At 44.0% G+C, this 24,422-nt stretch overlaps 1 protein-coding gene across 1 annotated transcript in view; it reads left to right on the forward strand.

Moving 5' to 3' along the window:
* The window catches only part of LOC118313384 (protein unc-13 homolog B-like), a 121,575-nt gene that overhangs the window by 22,178 nt on the left and 74,975 nt on the right, over window positions 1-24,422 (forward strand). The window contains exons 4-9 of the mRNA XM_047329251.1: window positions 5,125-5,242; window positions 6,493-6,616; window positions 8,222-8,295; window positions 8,910-8,967; window positions 9,423-9,458; window positions 10,101-10,314. Of these exons, the coding sequence (XP_047185207.1) occupies window positions 5,125-5,242; window positions 6,493-6,616; window positions 8,222-8,295; window positions 8,910-8,967; window positions 9,423-9,458; window positions 10,101-10,314 (624 nt within the window). The remainder of the gene's footprint in view (window positions 1-5,124; window positions 5,243-6,492; window positions 6,617-8,221; window positions 8,296-8,909; window positions 8,968-9,422; window positions 9,459-10,100; window positions 10,315-24,422) is intronic.

Below are 24,422 nucleotides of genomic sequence, written 5' to 3' on the forward strand. Positions count from 1 at the left end.
GATTTCCACAAAACTTGGTGGAAGGATGAGACAGGGGCCAAGAAAGAACCACGTCAATCGGCGTGGATCAGAACAAAGGGGCAGGTCTTACTTTAACACTGCATGATAGGGCCTTTTATGACATCTTCACAGGTCTCCCAGGGAATAAGTCATGGATCTCGATGGGAAAAAAATCGGGCATATTTAGGGACAGATATCTACGAGTGTGGTAAATTTGGTGCGACCTGATAGAATGTAAGTGGACCGGCGCAGGTATTCTAGTTGGAGACGGGATCGTTCCAAATCCTGATTTAGGCTGGTTGGAAATCCCATCATTCTAAACCATGGAAGGCTTATTTTTCTCCCGAACATTGTTTTTGCATTTGAGCTGAGCTCGTCAAGCACATGAATTTCTCGCCCTCTCGCTCTCTTTCTGTTTGTCTCTCTCTCTCACGGACACCGCAGCTTTAAATCTGCACTGTTCAACTGACACGGATCTTCGTTCCGAACTGATCCCGCCACACTTTGATTAGAGGGATTGGGAGAGATTTGACTGTGGATCTGCATGATTACATAAGACCCCCCCTCTTCCGCTTCAGACAAAGAACAGACGACACCCGTCTCTTCCTTCCTGCATGTCGGAGATTCAACGATGTGCGGTCTCATCGTTCTGAGGCCCACCTTGTATCAGTTCAACTCTCGTGAACCTTCCCTCCCAATACGACCGTAGTGAAGATGTCGATAATTATATACAACCCCAGCACCTCTTATGCTAAACGGCTGATTAACTCCCGGGTCTCATTAGCAGCAGTCGGGCTCACCGGGGCGCGGCGGTCGCACCGTCGGAGGTTCGGAGTGGAAATTTTGCAACTGCGTCTGTTTACCTAGACCGAAAGGTTCCGACGAGAGGTGAAGAAGAATTAAAAAGAGCTGGAGACACGTGTAGTGTACAGTACGTGTCCTCACAAGTCAAGTTGGACTTGTTTTAACCATCGTGCTTTTACCGGCTTCTGGATCTGAGTGTTAAAATGGTAACTCACAAGATCGTTTAAACGCGTGCGTTGACCCCAAATTCATTCTCTGTTCAGGTCGGTGGTCGCCGTCTGACAGTGTGCGTTGGCGTTGAAAACTTAGCATTAACCACAATTAGTTTTGTATTTTCCCCTGCAACACTTTTGAGTGAATGTGTCCAAGGTGAATGCATTTTCCTTTTTTCATAATGAAAATGCTTTTTGAGAGAGAGAGAAAACAAAATGTTTCTGTGGAATTTAGACGATCCAATAAAGAACCTTTTACCGCAATTTCCCCGTGACAATGACGTCACAGAGGCTGGAAACTAAAATGTGCTTTTCCACACGACTGATATATCGAGTACGTAAGAGTTGCACGTGCCGGTCGACACTGTGCCGCCGTGGGCAGCGATGAACGCGGGGACTCGAGAGCTGACATGTTTTGTCCTTCACGGTTCACACATTTGCTGCCGCCTTTTATGTTAGATGTGTAGAAAGGTGAAGGAATAAGAGGAGAGAGACGGGAAAACGCACCAGACGTCCGCGTGTCCTGGTTAAAGAAGCAAAACGCTATAAATCTTTGTGCTATTTTCTACCTGTAACATTGTTCAGGAGGTTGCGTTCGCCGCGACATCGCCGTCGTCGTCGTGCAGCATCGATCCGCTCATCGTCTGCTGCCTCTTATTCTTACTCTGTATTAAATCTGATTATATACACGGGAGGCTACTGGACAGCAGCCTCTCTCTCTCTCTCTCTCTGTGTGTGTGTGTGTGTGTGTGTGTGTGTGTGTGTGTGTGTGTGTGTGTGTGTGTGTGTGTGTGTGTGTGTGTGTGTGTGTGTGTGTGTGTGTGTGTGTGTGTGTGTGTGTGTGTGTGTGTGTGTGTGTGTGTGTGTGTGTGTGTGTGTGTGTGTGTGTGTGTGTGTGTGTGTGTGTGAGATAAGGGGATAAGCAGTTGAACGTTGATCTCTCTCTACACTCAGCGTTACCAGACCTCACATGCTCGTCTCTGCTCAATCACATTCAATCTCTCTCTCTCTCTCTCTCTCTCTCTCTCTCTTTTGCTTTCTGTTGTATTCCCTTCATCTCTGTCTTCCATCACTCTGTCTTTCCTCCTCTCCTCACCCTCTCTCTCTCTCTGTACGTCTACCTCTCTGGCCTCACATGCAACTGACCTGATTACCGTTATCATGTCAGAGGTCATCGGCCTTCTCTCTCTCTCTCTCTCTCTCTGCTCGTTCTTCCTCACCTCGGTTCAGGGATCTCCTCGATATGTAGGTCAGCATGTTACTGTACTGGGAGGTCTGGAGAGGTTCAGCCATTTAAAAGAGGTTTGTCTTTCACTTTAAGACGAGGTCAACTGGAGAATGACAACAAATTTCATTAGGGAAAGTCTAAATTGATAATAATAAGACTCTAAAAGTGTTTTTTTGACTTTCGGCGTGAAAGAAAACGTTGGCGAAAAGAGTTGATTTATGTGAGCAGAAGATCTTTGACTTTACTTCAGGTTCGTGCCTTGTTGAGCTGGACCTCAGTGCAACGCGTGAACCACAGATGATAGAGAACTAGTTGTGGAAAAACATATGGAAAGTGAAAGAAAAGATCTAAAAATGCAGGTAAATCTTAAGGGGACAGTTCAGTGATTTTGAATTGGGGCTTGTATGAGTTACTTATGCATACGTGACCTTATGGAGATGGTGATCAGTGAAATGGGGGCCAACTCGCCGCGGCAGCTTTGAGTCCAACAGCTGATTTGCGGAGCGATACTCGGCCGGCGCGAGTTGGCGCAGTGACACGTGGTCCGAAGTACACTTGCAAAGAAAGTGCAAACTTAAACGGCTGTCTGAGCTGTGAAAAGAATACATCCTTCAGCGTACAATGGAACGGATATATATATCATTTTTAGATATTGTTTAAAATTGGGCGGTCGCCTCTGCAACAGTGGGACTCAGACTTACGCTACTTCCACTTCTCCTCCGAACTCCGTTAGAGGACATCGCTGATCACCGTCTCCACGAGGTCACATATTAACTGTGCATAGGTAACTCATACAAACCCCACTTCAAAATCACTGCACTTTCCCTTTAATAATTTCCGCCTCCTCCATTTTTCTTTTTTCCCTTTTACTCCACAGGGGGATTTTCTCACCTCGTCTGTAACCACAGGTTGTGTTTGATGACGTGACTCGTCAGAGCAGGAAACGCGAGGACATTTGAAATTCCCGGCACACAGCAGTTGACAATGATTGGCTCCGTTTAAAAAGAAACATCTGGGTGTCAAGCTTTTCTACACAGGAGAAGGAAAAACTGTGTTTCACCGTCTCCTCCCTCTTCGCTGCGTTACTCCTACGAAGCCTCGCGCTCAGCCGCTGCCTCGTAACTTTCCCTCCTTTCAGTCCCCGCTCCAATCTCTTCCTCCTCTCCTGAACAATAGATGACAGCGTGTAGGTGTGTTGTAAGACGCCTTCGAGGTCCGAGTGTGATTTTTCCCAACGATAAAAATACACTATTTATTTTCCCCTGCTGCAACAAACTGTTCCCTCAAAAATGGATGGGCTGTGATGGAGGGCAAGGCCGGAGTTGGATGTAAAGCACACACACACATACACACACACAGACACACACACACACACACACACACACACACAGACACACAGACACAGACACAGACACACAGACACAGACACACACACACACACACACACACACACACAGACAGACACACACACACACACAGACAGACACACAGACACACACACACACGCACAGACACACAGACACAGACAGAGACACACACACACAGACACACAAACACACACTGCTCTCATTCTATTTCTAAAAAATTCAACAATCTTCATTGGCACAGATATAATGTGTTTTATCTCGTGGCATCATGCAAGTGAGCGGACACATGGTCATCGATAATCATGCTAAGAGGCAGGAACGTCATCGTTATGACTCGAGTCATAATCGGCTGGCTGCAGCACACACACACACACACACACACACACACACACACACACACATCCCACCAGTTTCTCCCGCCCGCCCACCCTCCTCTCTCTCTCTCTCTCTATCATCCCAGCTGTTGAAGTGTCATCGGCGATGACTGACAGCCAAACCGAGGCGATGTGAATTTGAATGGGACGGTGAATATGAATATGCAGATGAGCATTGGAGACAGTTTTGAGACAGTTCTGCTGCGTTCTGGTATCTGTCAGAGAGTGACGGCTGCCATCACTTCAGCCTCGCTGCTTTACCGTACGATCGGTCCACGTTCCTCACCTGACAGGAGGGGGAAGGTGCATCGGGCACATGAGGTCCTAGTGTGTCAGAGGGATCACTGCATTGTGTGTACACTGTAAAATATGATTAAGTTTCAGTATGCTAACTCGTAAAGAAGGTTAACAAGACTTGTTTATTGCATGTGTTTTTAACAATGTGGGCATCTTAATGTTGTTGTCTTCAATAAAGTTCAATAAGGATAAGTTGCATGAACACACAAAAAAAACAAGCCAAAGATTTGAGATTTATGTATTTTATATTCATGTAAAAAATCCTGTTTATGTAACGTAAACATGCTTATTAAGCATCTGTTGCAACTATTCACCCTTTAGTTCTTACTCATGTATGTTTGACTGATAAATATGCATCATGTTAATTTTGTTATTGTTGTGTTGGATTAATTTATTGTATTATGAAAACAGTTTAATCCAATTTGATTGAAGTTTTCCATGCAATTAAAGTTCATCCATCGTTAATATAAGGCAAATTATTTTTGTTTTAAATTGCACAGTGCCAAAGAAAGTTGCAGCAGTCAAGTTAGAACTGAATTTTAACTTTGCCTCAGAGCATGCTGGGAAAATGAGTTTAGAAACCTGGGAAATTACAATTACAAAAAGTACATATTGATAAATGTATGTGGGCAAAAGATACAGAAAAGTCCATATGTGAAAGAAACATTAAAATCCTGGTATATTTGTTATTTATTATTCATGGAAAGACTCACATTCATCGTGTATGAAGCTAAAAGATAAAACCAGGGTGTTTTTTTCAACTGCAGCTTTGTTCAGTTGTTTATTCAGATAACTTCTAGGCAAAGGAATGATGTTTCTGTGGTTCTGCGTTTTTTCCCCAGTGAGATCAATCACCTGGAGTCCGGTCTGGTGGTGGAGCTGTGGAACAAAGGTTTGATCTGGGACACGATGATCGGCACGACGCTGATTCCGCTGGACGCCATCCACCAGTCCGACGAGGTAACACACACACATCCAACACACACATATCCAACACACACACACATCCAACACACACATATCCAACACACACACACATCCAACACACACATATCCAACACACAAATATCCAACACACTCATATCCAACACACACACATCCAACACACACACATCCAACACACACACATCCAACACACTCATATCCAACACACACACATCACACACACACATATCCAACACACACATGTCCAACACACACACATCCAACACACACACATCCAACACACACATCCAACACACACACATCCAACACACACACATCCAACACACACATATCCAACACACACATGTCCAACACACTCATATCCAACACACACACATCCAACACACACATATCCAACACACACACGTCCAACACACACACATCCAACACACACACATCCAACACACACATATCCAACACACACACACACACACACACACGACTTACGCACCCTCCTTCTTTCACACAAATGATCTTATACTAGGAATGATGTCATCATGGCGTCACCATGAAGTCAAAACATGATGTCATGTAGTGTGGTAACGCATTCGCTTTTTGCAACCGGTAAGATTAGAGACACGATGCACATCTCATTCAGATGAACCAATCAGTGGTCGTCATGTGACGTAAATGACGTAATGGCGACGTCATTACGAAACAGTGTTGTTTCTATTATTTTTGACGGTGACACTGGTTATTGCCAATTCAGCAACAAAAAAACTAATAATATCATACCTTTGCAACAGGAAGAAGGAGAGGCGAAGGAGCTATGTTGTGGCCCCCTCCCTCGCCCCCTCCCTCGCCACTGGCTGTTTGTGTTTGTACTCACGGATGAATAATGAAATAAATACATTTTTTCATGTACGGTACAGAATGTGCTGCTCAAGCCCACAGCAACCCTTCACAATAAACACACACACACACACACACACACACACTCTCACCGTCTCCACCTTTTTCCGGAGAGTTTTTGAAAGTGATGCAGTCGTTAATAATTCAGCCTCGTAGATGTTTGTCTTCTCCGCTCGGGTTGGAAGAAGACGATAATTCGCTCACGGCCATTGCGTTGATTCATCTTTGAACCACGTTCCTCCTCCTCAGGCCCCAGCCTCGTCCTCAGCTCTGGTTATTTCTGTTACTCTTTCTTTTGTTTTATCCTTGTTTCCTTCACCTGTGACCTCTTTCTTTTATTTCCTCCCTGTCGTCCGCTGTTCCTGTCCCATCAGGAGGGACCAGGCGAGTGGACGTCTCTGGACTCCGAGGTGTTGATGAGGGAGGACGAGGTCTGCGGCACCGCCAACCCGACGCCACACCAAGTGCTGCTGGACACCCGCTTCGAGTTGCCCTTCGGTATGCGTGTGTGCACAAACACACATTTGCTCGCGATAAAAATCACACACAAGCACGATCAATCAGATTTTCTAATCTCAAGCCGCCAAAAAAAAAAGATGATGGTTTCACTAAAAATTAAGAAAAACAACAACTTCAAATGTGATAATAACTTTTTTATAATATGAATGAGCACAGGTTTTACAATAACTTATCAAAATGACAAACTCTGATAGAGAGCAAAGGGTCAGCATATTGACCTTGCAATAAAATATTAGAAATAACAATATCGAAAGCTCCAATCAACAAATATTGATAAATATATGTCAAAATTCACTTGGCTGAGAAAGAAGTTACTTACTAGTTTGCACACACTTGCACTAACTTTATCAAAGTATGAGAATGTGTAAGTTGAACTTCGGGCTGTCACTTTTTCCCGTAAAAACCTAATTATGAACGAATTTGACGCGACATGCAATTCGTTCAAATGTATTGGAACGTGCTGATGGAGTGCGCCCTCTGCTGGACCACGAGGAGAACTACTTCAGACGGTCTGGTGCGTCTATTTAATCTTTTTGGACATTACACATGACGCCCGCCTCGTTTAAATTTATAATTTTTTTAACAATTGCTTAATTTTGCTGACACTTTTGTCCAAAGCGACTTACAATAATCGGTTACATATCAGCGGTCGGCAGGTTCATCAGGTTGCATTAAGGGCCTTGCCTGAGATTTTGAGCCAGGTCCAATCAACCCCTCGTCTTCTTTCAAAGCTCTTTTTATTGAATTCTTTGCTTAAAGAGCAACAAGCACATATCACACAACAAACCAAAACCCCACAGACAATCCCTGCAATCCCTGCAGTCTAGCAATATGGCATTTCGATAATAGAAACCTTACTCTTCATTTATTCAAATTGGATATAAAGTGGTGAAGATGAACAGTGTACTATTGCGACTACAGATACAGCAGAAGCAACATATCCAGGCCTAGGATGTAAAATATTACATCATACAAGAAATTTAAAAGGTGCAACTTTGCAGTGGCCCAGAACAATTTGGAATCTGTTTGGCAAAATGTCCTTATGTGAATAGCACATAAAATATTCAGACAGAGAAGAACATGGAAACGTTAAGATTTAATTATGTCTTCCAACAACAACGATTCTTTAACTTGGCCAGAGACTAAAGTCGGAGTTTCATATTATTTGTTCCGTCCTATTCTCGTCCCCCTTGTCTTCCTCTGCCTGTGGGGGACGTCCCGCGCGGCCCCCCGAGGAGGTTGCTCGTTCTATTTCCGGGGCCCCCAAAAGGAAACCCTCCTCATCAGCTATTAAACACACATAAATATAAGATGGGGGCCGCGTCGAGCAGTGTCGGATGGGATGGGACGAGACGGGACGGGACGGGGGAGCGTTGGAGGAGGAGGGTGGAGCTACATCGGAGAGCGAGGGGTCTTCCACTTGTCCTTGCTCTTTGGCTCACGTTGTGTCTTTTCAACGCCTCCGTCCTGCCCGTGTGTCTGCATTTCCTCCACTCTGCTCTGTTGTCCTGTCACTCTTTTTTGATTCCTCTCACTTTTTTAAAAGCATCTATTTTTGTATTCTCGTCAATCCATCTTGTCCAGATATCCCGGAGGACGAGGCTCAGTACTGGACCAGTAAACTGGAGCGGATCAACACCATGCGGATACACGACGAGGTGAGCTCACTACGAATGTCCATGTGCTGTCAATGAGTCAGAAGTTCTTTAGCCGTTAGGGATGGGAATCCCAACTTTATTTTTCTTCAGGTAGAGATATGAACCCTCAATGTCACTTGAAACCAATTTTTAAAAGCAGTGGAGGATAGTATTAGTATTCTGATTTTGTGTCTAACAACATGACAAACATTGTGTATTCACTGTTTCCTGCGTCCAGGCACGTTTGGGACAGTAACTTTTTTGGGACAATATATTTTTGGCAGGAAGAAAACAAGGCATCTGAAATCATTGAAATCTAGTTTTCATTAAAGTCTGTGTGTATTTTGTAAAGATTGTTTACAAGATAACTACGGACTCTGTATGCTTTTGCGAGTATTCTTCATAATTAGGTTTACCACATATTAATATTATTATTATATCCAAACCCTTTGCAGTCATGTTGCAGTTTCCCTTTCCCAGTTTGCCCTCTGCTGACACCTAGTGGCGAACGATGGTTGTCACAGCAAATACGATGAATAAATACTGCACTGAAATGTGCCATATTGCTATGAAATATAGCTATTGATTCACTCATCTCTTTCTCTTCTCCTCTCCTATTTCCATTCCGGTGGAAGTATCCACTGCAGGACGAGGTCCAGAGAAGACGGACGGCCTCTGTGCCCTCTCAGTGCTGTAAGTGTTCAGAACATATTCCTGCCGTTGAACTTTTCACGGGAAAGTTTACGCGAGTCTGTGCCGCCATGAATTAATCATTCCACGACTCTAATTTGGACAAAATACATTATTTTTTCTTCGAGACAAAGCATTTTTGTTATGACCATTTTTATGGGATTTACACAACTTGAAGAACTGATGTGAAACCACTTTCCCCTGCCGCTGTATTGTGGGTTGTCACCGTCTCATACTGGATTTAAAAAAATCGATATTGTGGAAGTTTCCATCTCTCGCTGATTTTTATCATCCATCATTTCCGTGAATCACAGATCTGGATGTTCTCCCTCCGTCCCATGTTATCGTCCCATTCTCATTGGGCCATCGACGCTAGTCAACAGTCACTGGTTTTGATTCTTCAGTAATCACTTTTCTTCCCTGATCCCTTTTTTGAACGTTTGCCTCCATGCCACCAGGCAGTTGGAGTTATTTTGGATGGAGTGAACAGCAGAGTACGTATAATGGTTGTTTTCTTTTCCCCCCCATGTGTGACTTTCTATTCCTCCCACTCCCGTGTGATACTGGACTGCTATTTACCTTTGTTTTTATGTTGTTGTTTTTTTATAAAATCCACTGCATGTTTGGCCGGTATCCTTTGTTTGTCTTGATTTGATTTGAAATGTAACACTCATGTAACCTCAAACAAATCATAAGCAATTTTTTGTTGACACGTCTCATGTGGCATTCGATTCTATTCATCAAATTTCTCGTTCAAGTCGTTGTCACCTTGATGTCCATTGTTTGTGTTGTATTTTTTTCCACCACAAGAGGGAGCTAAATATTCTACTAGTATTCTAACTAGTCTTATTGTATATTGTGAATTCTTCTTTCCAACCTCTGAGGATTTGCATTGTCAGAATGTCAATCAAACAACCTTTTTTTTTTATTTCTTTCCTTTTACATTTAACATTGTACACAGCCGTGTACTTAATAAGTTGGTTTCATGGTGTGTGATCAGATTGGACAAAAGGGTTTCACAGTAATGACGAGCAGTGGGAAGATCATCTAATATGGTTTACCACCTAATGCATCTGTATATCACATATATTAATATTGCAATTTAGAACGCGTGTTTGTGTTTGTCTGTCGTCCAGCGTTCGATGACCACGACAGTGCGATGGACGACCGCGACAGCGACTACCGCAGCGAGACCAGCAACAGGCCTCCACGGTTCCACAACACGTCCCAGACGAATTCGTCGGTGCACCAGTACCCGATAGGACGCAGGGTCCCGCACCAGACCCTGTCCAGGGAGTCTGAGTCCGTGCAGAGCTACGAGCTAGACTATAGAGAAATGAGGAGGCCCAGGTAAACACACAAATACGCACACGCACACACACACACACACACACACTGCACATGACTAAGTTCTTCATGTTCATAGGCACCAGCGTTGGATTAATTTACACACTATTAAACAATGTACTTTTCCTTCAACATAGTTGGCTTTTTTCAGTTGCTATTCCGTTTCTTGTCTAAACACTTTCTTTACATGCGCTGCACTGTTTTTGTTTCACGTCTAATGCTTAATTTCTCTTTTCTTTTTCTTTGCATCGTGTTCCAACGCTTCCTGCATGCCACTTTTATTTCTTAATTGAATCCAGGCGATCAAACTGTAAGGGTGGAGTTAGAATAATCCCTGTTGACTCGGGAATGGGTGTGGAGGATTGGGAGAGTAAATATAAAGTGCCTGATTCAGGTGTCCTGGACGATTACTTAGACCCCGAGCAGAAAATGTGGGAGGACGAAAACAAAAGCATCATCTACAGAATCGGCGACAGCCCGTCCAAAGGCAGCAGGTTCTATCAAACGGTGGAATGTGATGCACTATCGCCTGAGGATACCGATGAGCCGGATGGCAGGTCTCACAGAGAGAGACGTGGCTTTGGTAGTGGAGAAGTACGTTTAGTTTATAAGGAAGCCGGCAGTTTCGAGAATGAAGTGTCCCCTCCTGAAATTGATATAATTCCCTCTGTCAAACAGCTGCGACAGCAGTCGGACAGAGAAAGTTTACTCTTCAAGACCAGACTGTGGGCCAAAACTGCCTTAGAGGACACGCTTGAAAGCTATGCAGCTTTCCGTGAGGAGGAGGCTGCTCGGGAAGAGGCCGCAAGGATCATAAGGAGTGAATATGGCTCGGATGGTTCAGATGAGTTGCAGTATTCCTTCGGATCGGAAGAGGAACTATATGACCTGACCTTCACTGAGGGGGATGATAGTTATGAATATGAAGGTTACTACTACCCAGACAAGTATATGTCGCCTTATGGAGGACAAGGCTATTCAAGCAAAGGGAGAACATGTTGTGGACAAGATCCCATGTTGTCTCCTGTAGAGGAGCCAAGCAATGAATATGTAGATCCAATGGATGAACTGCAGAGCTTGGTTCACTCAGTGTCTGAATACCTGGCTGTAAAAGAGAAAGAGGTCAACAACCTGGAGTCAATCCCTAAACCAATAAGAAGAAAACTCCCAGCAGTACCAACCGACGCTAAACCTGTGCAAACTGGAGACAGTAATAGCGACAAAGTCAAACCTGAAGTTAAGGAGGACAGTGTTGCCGAACAGGGCATAACTGGAGTGAAGAATGTCATGAGCTCATTATTCAGTTCAATCAAAGGATCAAAATCTACCACTGAGGTAGACCTCTCTGGCCAAACTCAATCCCTTCAACCAGCACAGGCAGACTTTGGTGTGTCAAAATTGCTGTCTTTGATCCCTAAAGCTAGTGCGGAACCCACAGAAACCTCTGGTACAACCGCAACAGATCCACCTGCTACCCAAGCATCACCCCAACCGGAGTCAAGCATTTCAAAGCTTTTTTCATTTATTCCCAAAAGTGGTGGTACTTCCCCCCCAGTTGCCATAGTTCCACCTGCCTCTCAAGAGCCCACAACAGAAAAAAAGTTTTCCCTTCAGTCTCTTTTGCCATTTCAGTCCTCTGAAACCACTCGGCAAGCTGACACTGATCCGATGTCAACGCATGTTAGCACAGAGGAACAAGGCAGTGCAACCACTGCTAACCAATCCACATCTGGGATTGAATCCATGTTAGGAAGGTTTAGTCCTTTGAGACTTTTTTCCAGTGCACCACCATCTAGGGACCCATCACCTCAACCACCAGAGCAAAGAAGTGGGTCTGCAGCAAGCAGCAGATCCCAGCATGGGTCTGTAAGCAGAACCCCTAGTCCTAATAGAGATGGCTCACAAACAGAGCGACAGTTGTCGAGTGAGACAAGACCAGGTTCAGGAAGTGGATCAGTTGAGTTATTGCCAGATACAGGAAGTGGATCGATTGAGCTCTCGCAAGAAACAGGAAGTGGGTCTGTAGAGCTTCTGCCAGAAACGGAGTCATCTGGTGAACTACCTGATATTCAGCAAAGAAGAACCCCTACAGTATCTGAACCAAAACCTGAAAGCAGTTCAGAGGAAACAGGATTCTTCAGTCCTTTTAAGAAGTCTTTCTCTAACCTCATATCAACAGTTCCTCCTGAAAATCCCCCGCAGACTGACACCAAGCCTGCAGAGGAGTCCTTTTTAGGCAGCAAACTCAAAATCCCATTTTTCAACTCTGAAAATACCCCACCAAAAGCAGATGGAGGTGTGCTCTCGGGGATTCTTAAATTTGCATCTGGCGAAGATGCCAATGCCCCACCAAAAAGTCCATCCCCAAACCCTGCAAGAACTCCCTCTCCAAGTCGTGCTTCACTTCTTGAAAGTGTACCAAAAGGAAATGCTGAAACTGGATGGTTTTCCAATCTGTTTAAGGTGGCCCCAAGTGAACCCGCCAACGAACCAGCAAAGCCACAAATGACTCCTACTGTGACAGTAACCAAACCCAGCTCTCAAACTGAAGGGCATACTGAGCAAATGGTCCATGAAACCACAGAGAGCACTGATGGCAAAGCAGAAGAACTGTCTCGAGAGCAGACAGTGTCAGGAAAAGATTCCCAATGCACGACAGATATCCAACCTGAAGCAAATGTCACATCTAAAGATGAAGGTCCTCCCAAGCCTGTGGAACATGCCACATCACGACCACAAGCCTCATCGGCTCAAGGAATTATTTCTGGACTGTTGAAGCTGGGATCAACAGAAGATGTGTCATCTGGCAAGAAACCCCAGGCAGGGGATAGTCAGCCTCAACAAGGTGGGTTATTCTCAGGTCTATTTTCATCACCCACCCAGCCGTCTTCCCAAGCACAACAGAGTTCTGCCATACAACAGCAAGGTGGACTGTTGTCTGGATTTTTAAAATTTGCCTCTGACAGTGTTTCTGCTCCTACAAATCAGTCCCCGTCAACATTGCCAGGAGGCCAATCTGGCCAAATTCCAACTCAAAAGCTAGGACAATCTGCTGTTGCACAGCAATCTCCTGGCGGAGTCTTATCTGGGTTCTTAAAAAAATCTACAGACACAGTGACTGTGTCTCAGCCAACACAGTCCAGTCAAGACTCGCATCCAGAAGTGGCTGACCACGCAGTGAAAATGGAAAAACCTCAACAAAAAATTGGTCAAGGGACCACTTCTCATACTCAGTCAGCAGAAGCACCCCCCCCTGACAAAGGTAAACCTGACCAGCAACAGAGAAGCGGTGTTATCTCAGATCAACAACCAAACCAACAGCAACAACTTGACGAAACAACAGAGAAACCGCCTCCTAAAGCAACAGAAACAATACCCCAACCTAGTGGGTTATTTGGAGGTTTGATGAAATTTAAAGAAACTGCTACCCAATTACCTAAAGGACCTATGGCTACACAATCTACACAAGCAAATCAGCAATCAGGTAACATGCTTTCAGGACTTTTTAACAAGATTGTGGAACCTAGTCCTGCTCCATCTCAGTCAGAGCCTGGTGGTCAAGAGACTAACCAAAAAACAGTACAGCAAGCCCCTCCTCAACAGGGAGGTTTCCTCTCTGGTCTTTTTGGAATTGGGGGTCAAGACTCTGGTTCTGTAAACCCAGCCCAGCCCTCCCCAAACCAGCAACAGAGTGGCCCATCTGGACGGAAACCTAATCAGCAACAGGGCAATAGACAGAATTTACAACGACAAAACCAAGTTCCTCCACAACAGCCCCCCAGTAGTCCTGGAGGGATGCTCACAGGATTCTTCAACAAAATTGCAGATGCAGGCACCCCACAGTCATCGGGAAGTCAATCAGAGCTTCAACAGGAACAAAGACCAGGCCCTAAGATGACCCAGCAGCCACCTAACCAACAGGGAGGCTTTCTCTCTGGGCTCTTTTCAACAGGTCCTACACCTCCAGCACAGCAGCAGTCACCTGTTAGTCATCCAAACCAGCATCAACCCCAACAAGGTAACAGACAACCTCTGCGGAGGCAAAATCAGATTCCTCCACAAGCTGGTTCCTCTGCACCAGAGCCACAACAGAGTGGACTGTTGTCTGGGCTTTTTAACAAGCTGGCATCTTCTGATAATGTATCACAACCACCTACCCCACAGACTGGGTCGCAACAGGGCAATATTTCAAATGTCGTTGGACCTGGTCAGTCTGCTGGTCCACAGTCATCTCAACCCAGTCAGCAAGGAGGATTCTTGTCTGGTTTGTTTGCTCAGACATCACCTCAACAACAACAACAACAACAACAACAACAACCTGGCAAAATGGCAAGTCCTCAACATCCAGCAACCCAACAGCCTAGTCAAAGTGGAGGCTTGCTTTCAGGCATTCTGAAGCTTGCGTCTGGCGAAAATGTGCAACAGCAACAACAACAACAGTCACCCCAGCCTACTCAGACAGGTCAACCATCTGTTAAGTCAGGGCAAAATACAGCCCAGTCTGATACAGGGGGAATATTCTCTGACCTATTGAACAAAATATCAGGTACCACGGAACAGTCATCATCACCTGCTAATCAGGTAAACCTTGAAGTAAAACAGCAACAACATCCACGTCCAGCACAGGGGCGACCACAGATTCAAAGAATCAAACCAGTGGAGGTTCATTCATCCCAAGATGTAGCCACAGATAAGGATTTAAAAAGTACAGCTCAAAAAGGTTTCCTCTCAGGTCTTTTTAGTGTCACAGATGAACCTTCATCAAAGACACAGCAGCCATTAACCCCTCAGCTTGGGAAGGAGGAAACAAAAACAAACACAAATAGCACATCTCCTGGTTTGCTATCCAGCATTTTCAAAACAGGCACCAGTGACAGTAGCACTACTGCCACTGGAATGGAAAGCGAAAAAGGTATTTTTAATCATTTACTACCAAAGAGTAAGGAGGATATCCCTTCAAGTACAGCGTCACTCACCACTGCTGTTGTTGCAGATACCCATGAAGAACCTCTGCAGTCTCAGGTTCGGCAAGATCCTACAATTTCCCCAACCCAGCTCTATCTTGACGAAATTCAACGTCTGTTGTATGGAACTGCACATGAGTATGGTTACAAGGATCTTTTATACAACTTTACAGAACATGGTGTTATTCCACCAGACCTCTACGAGCATCAGTGTCTCATAGAAGCTCTTCTGTGGCAGCAACTCAATGATTATGCCCTTGCTGAAGCCCTTGCTAATCAAGTTCAGGAACGCTACCAGGCATGCCAAGCACCCACAGTTAAAGAACCCCAATGGGAGAATCACAAAGGGTTTAACCCTAAACAAATGGACATCAGTGACTTCAATATACCCTCACATCCCTGGAGGGATGCTCCTGTGCACCTGTTTGAGAGCAGAAATCGCTTTCTTGAGCCAGATGAAGATCTTGTTTTGTTTGATATGAGTTGCAGAGAAAAGAATTCCTGGAGTAGCTGTGACCACTTGAATGATCTTGATAAGAACCTAAAACCTTGGATTGTTGAAAGAAGTGCTCTGAATCTGTCTACAGAAAAAACAAAGACACGGTTCAGTAGATGTCAGTCACTTACAGAATGCAGTTTAAATGAATTCAGCAAAGTTGTGGAAAAAAGCGCTGATAGTAATGTTGTTCAGGATTCAGACTTTGGTTTGAAATCAGCAACGGCATTTTTAAAACAACTTGCTACAAAAAAAGGTCCAATGGATCTAACACGTGGTGCCATGGATTTAAGCAGTTCTGCAGGAGATGACGAAATGCTTTTTGAAGATGCCGAGTGGTATCAACAATGGATTTCGCTTTTGGAGCAAGGGTTGTGGTGGCCAGCTGAAGCTGGAGACTGTGGATATTATGTTTATACAGATGAGGAATACATTTATTCACTTCTAACGGACAGAGCTGGCAGACATCTCTATGCCTGTGCTGCGCCAGAGGATGTACAGGCTTTAGGTAATATCACTGAAAACATTGCAAACATCCTGAAACAAAATGAAAAAGACAAAGTGACCCTTTGTGGTTTTAAAATCCCCCTCTACCCTGAGGACAGAAGCCTCTGGAGTCCAGGCCAGCAACATGAGAAGCTAATGCTTCCAGACACACCCATGGACCTAACTTCTGCCCTTAAAAAAGGTGAAAAAATAATGAACATGAATTTGGAAAGCTTCTCTCAAATGTTTCAGGAATCCATATCTTCTCAAGAAGAGCAGCCTGTTGACTTTACGGTATACAAACTGAAAAAGGTCATGGTGGAATCAGTACAAAATAGTTACACCTTTCAAGAGAAGCAAATGGAGGCAGCTGATCTTACTTTAAAGACACCAAAAGGGGGACAGGGGGGGCCATACTGGAAGAATCAGGGGATAGCAAATGTGCTTACATCCTCACCTTCAACTTCTCCAAGGGGCTATTTGACACAAATCCTTCCAAACAGATCTAACCAAATTCCTGAAATCAGGATTGCGCATGTAGATGATACACTTACAGATCAACCAAGACCGAAGTCAAGCTCCCCATTTTCAGCTATTGGAGGAGTCGTTGGAATGTCTTCTCACACGGATGTAAGTAAACCTGCCACATCACCATCAGTGTCTAGCAAGGTTTCAGAGACTTCAAAAATAAATCAGACTGCTTCAGCTTCAAAAATACCAGGACCTGTGCAGGTGGGAAGGAAACTGCCTACCCCACCAAGTAAAAGTAAAGGAGACAGCACTTCAACTCTTCCAGCACAGCCAACTTCTATCAGGAGTTTACCCACTATATCTACCCCAACTGTGACTTCTGGTTCCCCGCAGAGAGCCCGGCTTTCAAGGCAGCCATCCCAGGCAGATAAACCTAGAGAATTACCACAAGTAAATAAGACTTCTGTCACAGGTGTGTGTGATGTTAGCAAAGTCAGCAGTACTTCAGCAGTGGACCAAACAGCCTCCCCGTCTCAAAATCACCCACAAGAGTCATCTCAGAAATGTACACCCCAGTTACACATACTGAATGACTCAATTCCATGCAGTGACGCCTACCTTTACAAGACAAATCATAACTTTGGCACTCCTATTGGCAATCAAATTGGCAACAAAGTCGTAGATTTTTCTGCCACGACAAATAAAAACAAACAGATAAAAGAAAAAGAAGCAACAGATGTCTACAAAGAATCTACACAAAAAGATAAGGCTGTTGACTGTACACGGTACAAGCTGAAAAGATTAAAAGAGAAGGAGCAAACGGATACAAAGGCAACTGTAGACTTGATCGACAACACCAAAATTGCTGTAGATCTGACAAAACCAATAGAGGAAGCTGAAGCTGAAGCTGAGTGGCTTAATTCAGAATATCCCCCCTTGGGCACATTACAGCAAAGTCCAAAAGTGCCAGTTGAGAGTATACATTCTCTGAACAACTATAGGCCAGTTGATCAACACAGCCAATCAGAAAGAAGATTGTCTAGTCCAGAAATTAGAGTTGGCTATGTCTCTTCTACTATGCGTATCCAAGGACCACGTGCCTCCCAGAGTACCTCTATAACAACTAAGACAAACCAAACTCATGTTTCAGCCACTGGCAAAGGTGCAATTGACATTTCATCCAAACCACCTCTTAAATCTTCCAATAAATTATCAAAGAGTTCTGACTCTAAAATAATGTTATCAGAAACAACAAGCTCGTCTCTGACTAATATTTCAGGTAAAGCACCAAGCCTTGATGGTGATCTCAAACACACAGCAAAAGTTGGATTGATGCAACCTGTAGATACCTTATCACGTGTAAGCCCCGCTATAAGAAAACAAGCTGAACCTCAGAGGCAGCAACTGCAGATGCAGCAAATCCCAACAATGGGTACAACAGGTTTTAAACAGCAGATTGCAGCCGACTGTAAGAGAGGAACTTTTAAACCTCCCTCTTATCATTCTAGTGGACAGACTCAAAACTACCAGGAGAATACTGCACCAGCAAACTCAATTAAAGCTACATTAGACATGTCTGCCAAGATAACAACTCTGCGGACTCCGCAAACTGTTGTGCCATCAAAGGATCCTGTCTGTGAGGCACTTTCATTGACAAAAAGAAAACCATTAATTTCTGAAGAGGCAGAGTCAAGTCCTAGTCGTCATGGATCCATTGATTTGTCATATAGAGATGACTCACCGGACTCCCGGGGACAAACAATTGAACATATAAGTTCACAACCTATGGAGGAACATAATTCTCATTCTATACTGGGTAATAAGCTCAGATGTTCAATTCAGAAAGAGGAGATTCCATCTAGTATTAGGAGGGCATCATTACCAGGAAAGCAAACTCTTTTAGCTCAGTCATCCAAATCCCTTGAAGTTTTTATACGACCCCAGCAAGCCACAGCACCTGCCAATTCAGTTAAGGCCATAGTAGACATGACTACAAAATCTTCTGCCAAATTGAAAAAGGTGGTTTTGGAAGTAAAAAGAGATGACACTCATACTGAAGCTATACCACTAATGAGAGGCAAACCAAGTGTCCGTGAACTTGCTCGAAAAAATTCTGTTGGTTTACCCCTAGTTGTTGCTATCCCCTCTCAAGAACTTCTTTCTGACATTTTGATCAACTCCCCTCCAAATGCACAATCAGGGTTTGAGAATGAGACTCAGTGCCACTTAGGTTATAATCTATATCAACAACCATTTCAGCAAAGCAAACCTGGTGTCATTGCCATATCAAATTACTCTACTCCACAGTCATCGGCCATGTTTCATACTCATCAGACATCCATTTCAGCAAAACACATCACAGCTGACGCACTGGATATGTCACCCAAGCCATGCCAAGTCACAATGGGGACAACAATGCCAGAATATGAGTCTATTCAAAGTGAAGTAGTATCCCTTGTTAATAAGCCAAGTGCAAGAGCAGTTGCCAGAGAAAATTCTGTTGGTATTCCTTTGGTGGTTGAACCAGCACCCCTGGAGTCAACAAGTCAGAAACAATCTAAAACAATGGTTCCTGTGCAAAAACAGCAAACCCTGGATATAAGTATTGTTCCAGTTCTGCATCAACCACTCCCCAACAGCAACACAGCGCAGTGCACCAGGCTAAATGAGACCAATGATATGGGACAGTCCATTATCCAACCATATTCCTTCTCCACTGCTCCTGCAAACTCTGTTAAAGGCACACTAGATATGTCAACAAAAGCATGTATATCAGACATAGTGCTAAGCCATTCAAATCCAGTATCAATGGTAAGAACAAGGTCATCAAGTTTGGCATATTCTCAAACAGATGTGTTTGGTATTCCACTAATTGTGGAAACACAACTCTCTCAAGGGCAACCTAAAAGGCAACAGACACTGGTAGGGTGGAAAGAGAAGATGCAGCAAGGATCTGTGCTGAGTGAATCTCTAGACACTGAACAAAGAACATCAGCACCTGCCAACTCCATAAAAAGCTTCTTAGACATGTCTCCAAAAACACCACAGAAACAATATGACATAATTCCTGATATCTTACCAACTGAAGCTGTGCCACTGGTCAGAAACAAAGCAAATGCAACAAGGAACAGTTCTGTTGGTATATCACTTGTAGTGGAGCAATTCACACATGAACAAGCAAGACAAGCCTTGAGAGGAGTAAGTACAACTGAGATTCTCCATCAGCAGATATCTACCCATCATAGCACTGAGGTCTTTTCTGGTTCAAAGACCACCTACAAGGACACACGGCAACAAAATAAGCCACTGGACTTCTCTGGAAAAGACAGCCTAAATACAACTAACATTTCAAGAAATCACATTCAAGCAGAAGATGGACAGCCCATGAATTACACTAATAAGATGGCAAAGAAAGAAATATTTGAAGAAAGGAAACTGCAAACTGGAAAGAAATTAGAAAATAAATCTTTATTTGGAATTGTTGACCTGACTGTGGATCATCAAAACGAAACCACAGTTATCGATGATCAAGATGCAAATGATCTTTCCTCCCCTTATGTGTCTCCTCAATCTGAAAGTAGTCTTTGCTGGCAACAGCAATATATACCTTCACCCACACCTACGGATGTCAAAGAAGATACAACTATTTCTCAAACTCAGAAGTCAATACAATATAGGGGATATACCTCTGATAAACAGGCCACCACCCAACCTGGAATAAATGACATAAGGAAGTCAGGAACAGGATGGAACTCTGCACCAGTGAATCCCTCAGAATCTTCTCTTCAACATTTTGTTCCACAGACTATGTTCTCTCTTGACAATGCATATCAACATGTTAGTAATGTACATGTTGAATCCAAGAACCCTGATCATTTCTATTCAAATATAGCTCAGTTGCAAGCACAACCTTCAGTCTCAAATCAGCAATACCAACAATCTGGTATGGAAATTGATTGGAATCCATCCATTGTTCGGTCTCAACCAAAGGCTTCAAAGTTGCAAAGGCAAGATACAATTGTTCAGCATGACATGACCTCAAGACCAAAAATTCTTATCAAGCAGCCAACTGTGGAAAGCTATGGGAGCACTGAGGATATTCCATCAGAATGTGGAATAATGACAAGTGATGGACAGTCATTGCCTCCATTTTCTACCCAGCAACTATATGGTATATCCCAAACTGTCCCCACCCCACAGCCTTTGAATATTCAGCAACTGCCTCCTTTGATTGTTAAGCAAGAAGGTGATGGACAAAAAATGTATCCTTCTCTACAATCTGTGGAAATCCAGCCCATGCAAAGTAGTACAAATAGTGATAATTGTGCACAAGAACCTGTCCAACTCTATAGACGACCTGATCCAAGCCCATGTCCTGTCACTGTCAAGCAATATCAAAAAGATGTTAGTACAATTACAGCATCACCCATTATAAAACCTGGCCCAATGCCCGATAAACAAGTAAATAGTAGTTATCTGAACCAGGGAACTGAAGCTGAAATCAAAGGTCCAGTTGTAACTTCAGCACCGGCGGGATCCTCCTCTGTTAGGGGCTTGGTTTCATTATTTAGTGATTTGGGATCACAAACTTCTGGCACTACAAAACCAGTTGCTGTTATGGCTCGCCACTCTCATACATCTGTGGACCACAGGACGCAAATTACTACAGCACAGACTGCTGTTGGCCATGTTGTAGTTGATATTAAAGAGTCAACTGTTCCAGCAACCCCTGATGTTAAAATACCAGAGACGGATAATATTGTGTCAAACAGGACAATCCCTCTGGAATCTCAAACTGCACAAAGTAAATCCTTCACGGAAGTGAATATTGGAGGTGGTACCGAGTCACAATATAGAGGGAAAGGTTCCATTGTGAGTGGTGTGAGCCCTCAAACATCCCCAGTGATACCGCCTATGGCCTCTCCCTCCAATGAGTCCTCAATCTATGGTATCAAGTGTACATCAATATCTCTAGAGCATCAGCATTCGGAGGAAACACCAGGTGTACAACCAGCAAGGGAAACCCCATGGAAAGAATTGTCCACTCCTGATTCTTCCCAAGCAAAACCACAAGATACCATGATGCTCAAAGGAATTTCAAGTAAAGGCAGTTTGGAGAAAACTGAAACATTGTCAGAGGTTGCACCTAAAGCAATTACGAAGAATTCGGCCAACACCGAAAACATGGCTATAGTTGAATCAGTGATGTCACAGCAACAACAAAGAACTGTCAATACAAACACTGGATTTGGTGAAGTCACTACAGCTGACATATCACAGGTTCAGAAAATTGGCCATCCAGGGTCAATCTACATTGGCATTAATATTCCAGAAGTACCTTGTGTTGATACAGAGCAAACACCTTATGTTAGACTTCCCCATATTTTTGTCTCAGCAGCAAGTTCACCAGAAGAAGAGACAAATGAACCTGAGCTCAATGAATCTAGCAAGCCTGAACTACCATCATTCATTGCTGCTAAAGATATATCTCCCATTGCAGTAACACCACCAGATTGTAAGGAATCTTTATCTACTGATATTGTTGGACAGACTGATAATTGTGAAGATACTGGGGCAACAGAAACCAGTGCTACGGAAGCACTCACTGAAACAAAGCAGGTCAAGACCTACTCACCAGAGATAACTGATGTATCTGAGGATGCTAGAGCTACAGAAATCAGGAACAAAGAGACATCAAGCGAATCAGGGCAGGTCAAGGCCTGTTCAGCAGAGATGTCACCTACACTGACTATAGATTGTAAGTATGCAGATGAAAATGACTCACAGCAAATCCTGACAAAGAAAACCTCAACCACAGAAGCTGCCCTTTCTGAAACTGAAGTAAAAGCAGAGCCCACTGAGGTTTTTGAGTCACCACTTGAGCTGTCTTCCAATGACAGAAAATCAATAGCATCAGACATAACACCAGTTGAAGTATTTAAGCCTCTCTGCGATTTGCCATGCAAAATTGAAAATACAACCATAATGGGAGCACCACAAGAAGGCACGAAAACACTTGAAGAGTTAGCCCTCAAAAATGATAGCACTGAGGTTGAGTCTCTTGATAAGTTGTCACAGAAAGGACTATGTTCAGTGTCAGATGTAGAATCACTTGGAGGAGTGCAGGAGCTTCATGATAGCACTGAGGTTGAGTCTCTTGATAAGTTGTCACAGAAAGGACTATGTTCAGTGTCAGATGTAGAATCACTTGGAGGAGTACAGGAGCTTCATGATAGCATTGAGGTTGAGTCTCTTGATAAGTTGTCACAGAAAGGACTATGTTCAGTGTCAGATGTAGAATCACTTGGAGGAGTACAGGAGCTTCATGATAGCACTGAGGTTGAGTCTCTAGATAAGTTGTCACAGAAAGGACTATGTTCAGTGTCAGATGTAGAATCACTTGGAGGAGTACAGGAGCTTCATGACCAAACTGAAAGGGATGTCACCGAATCTACTCCTGAGCCCCGACTTGACAAACCGCCCACAGAGGAAATCCTGACCTCCAAAGAGGATAGTTTAGATGCAAAGGTTGGTCAGCCTGAGCCTGAGCATCCGGGAAAAGGTTTATTTTCTATGTTTAGTGGCTCCAGTGCAACCCCACAGCAGACCCCCTCCCAGCCTGGATTATCCCTACTTGGTGGAATTCTCCCAAGCTCATCTACCAAAGACACTCCTGGCACAGGATTACTCTCAATGTTTGGTGGATCAAATGCCCCATCTTCACCTGGATCCAAACACCCACCACTTCCAACACCACAAGAGCCCCAGGGTAAAGGTTTGTTCTCTATGTTTGGTGGATCCAGTAGTCAGCCACCACCTGGCCCAAGAGGTCCAACTGTTGGAAGTGTGCGCCCTAGAGGTCCTACACCCAAAGAACCTCCAGGCAAAGGCCTGTTTTCCATGTTTGGTACATCTGCACCTCAGCAACCACCCAGTCCCAGAGGTCATCCTGGGGGTAGTGCCACACTAAGAGGACCCTCCACTGGATCTTCTTTATTTGGTGGCATCCTCCCAGGTTCCACTACACACAAAGATACACCTGGTGCAGGTTTGTTTTCCAAGCTCGGAGGTCTTAGTGGCCAGCCCCAAGCTGGACCTAGAATACCCACACCAGGACCATCAGTTACACCACCAGGACCCAAAGGTTCAGAGCTCTCAGGAAAAGGACTGTTTTCTATGTTTGGTGGACAAACCCAGCAATCACCAGAAGCAAATCCTGCAGCTTCTAAACCATCTGAATCAGAGGGTGTTTTCAAAGTTTCCTCTGTGTTTTCACTTGGTGGAAGTTCTGACGGTAACAAACCTAAAACTGGATTTGGCCTTTTTGGAATGTCTTTCTTGGAGGAAACTAAAACAGAGCCAGAAATAAATGTCCCTGTGAAGGAGGAGATTATCGCAGAACAGGCAAAATCACCAGACAAAATAGATTTTTCAGAAGAAGCAAAGGATCACATTGTTGAAGATATGGGAAATGCACCTTCTGGGTCTCTTTCTACGTCAGCTGACAAGATGGAACTCCAAGGAGAACAGAAAGATTCAACCTTGGACATAACTGAAAAACCCACTGAAAATTCTGTTCCCCTAACAGATCCACATATAGAGGTGAAAAGAACAGTGACAACACAACATCGCTTTTCTTGTGATGAAAATACATTGGATGTGGTTGAAGCTTCTATCACAGATACACCAAATGT

Source organism: Scophthalmus maximus, chromosome 19, assembly GCF_022379125.1.
Source record: "Scophthalmus maximus strain ysfricsl-2021 chromosome 19, ASM2237912v1, whole genome shotgun sequence".
NCBI lineage: Eukaryota > Metazoa > Chordata > Actinopteri > Pleuronectiformes > Scophthalmidae > Scophthalmus > Scophthalmus maximus.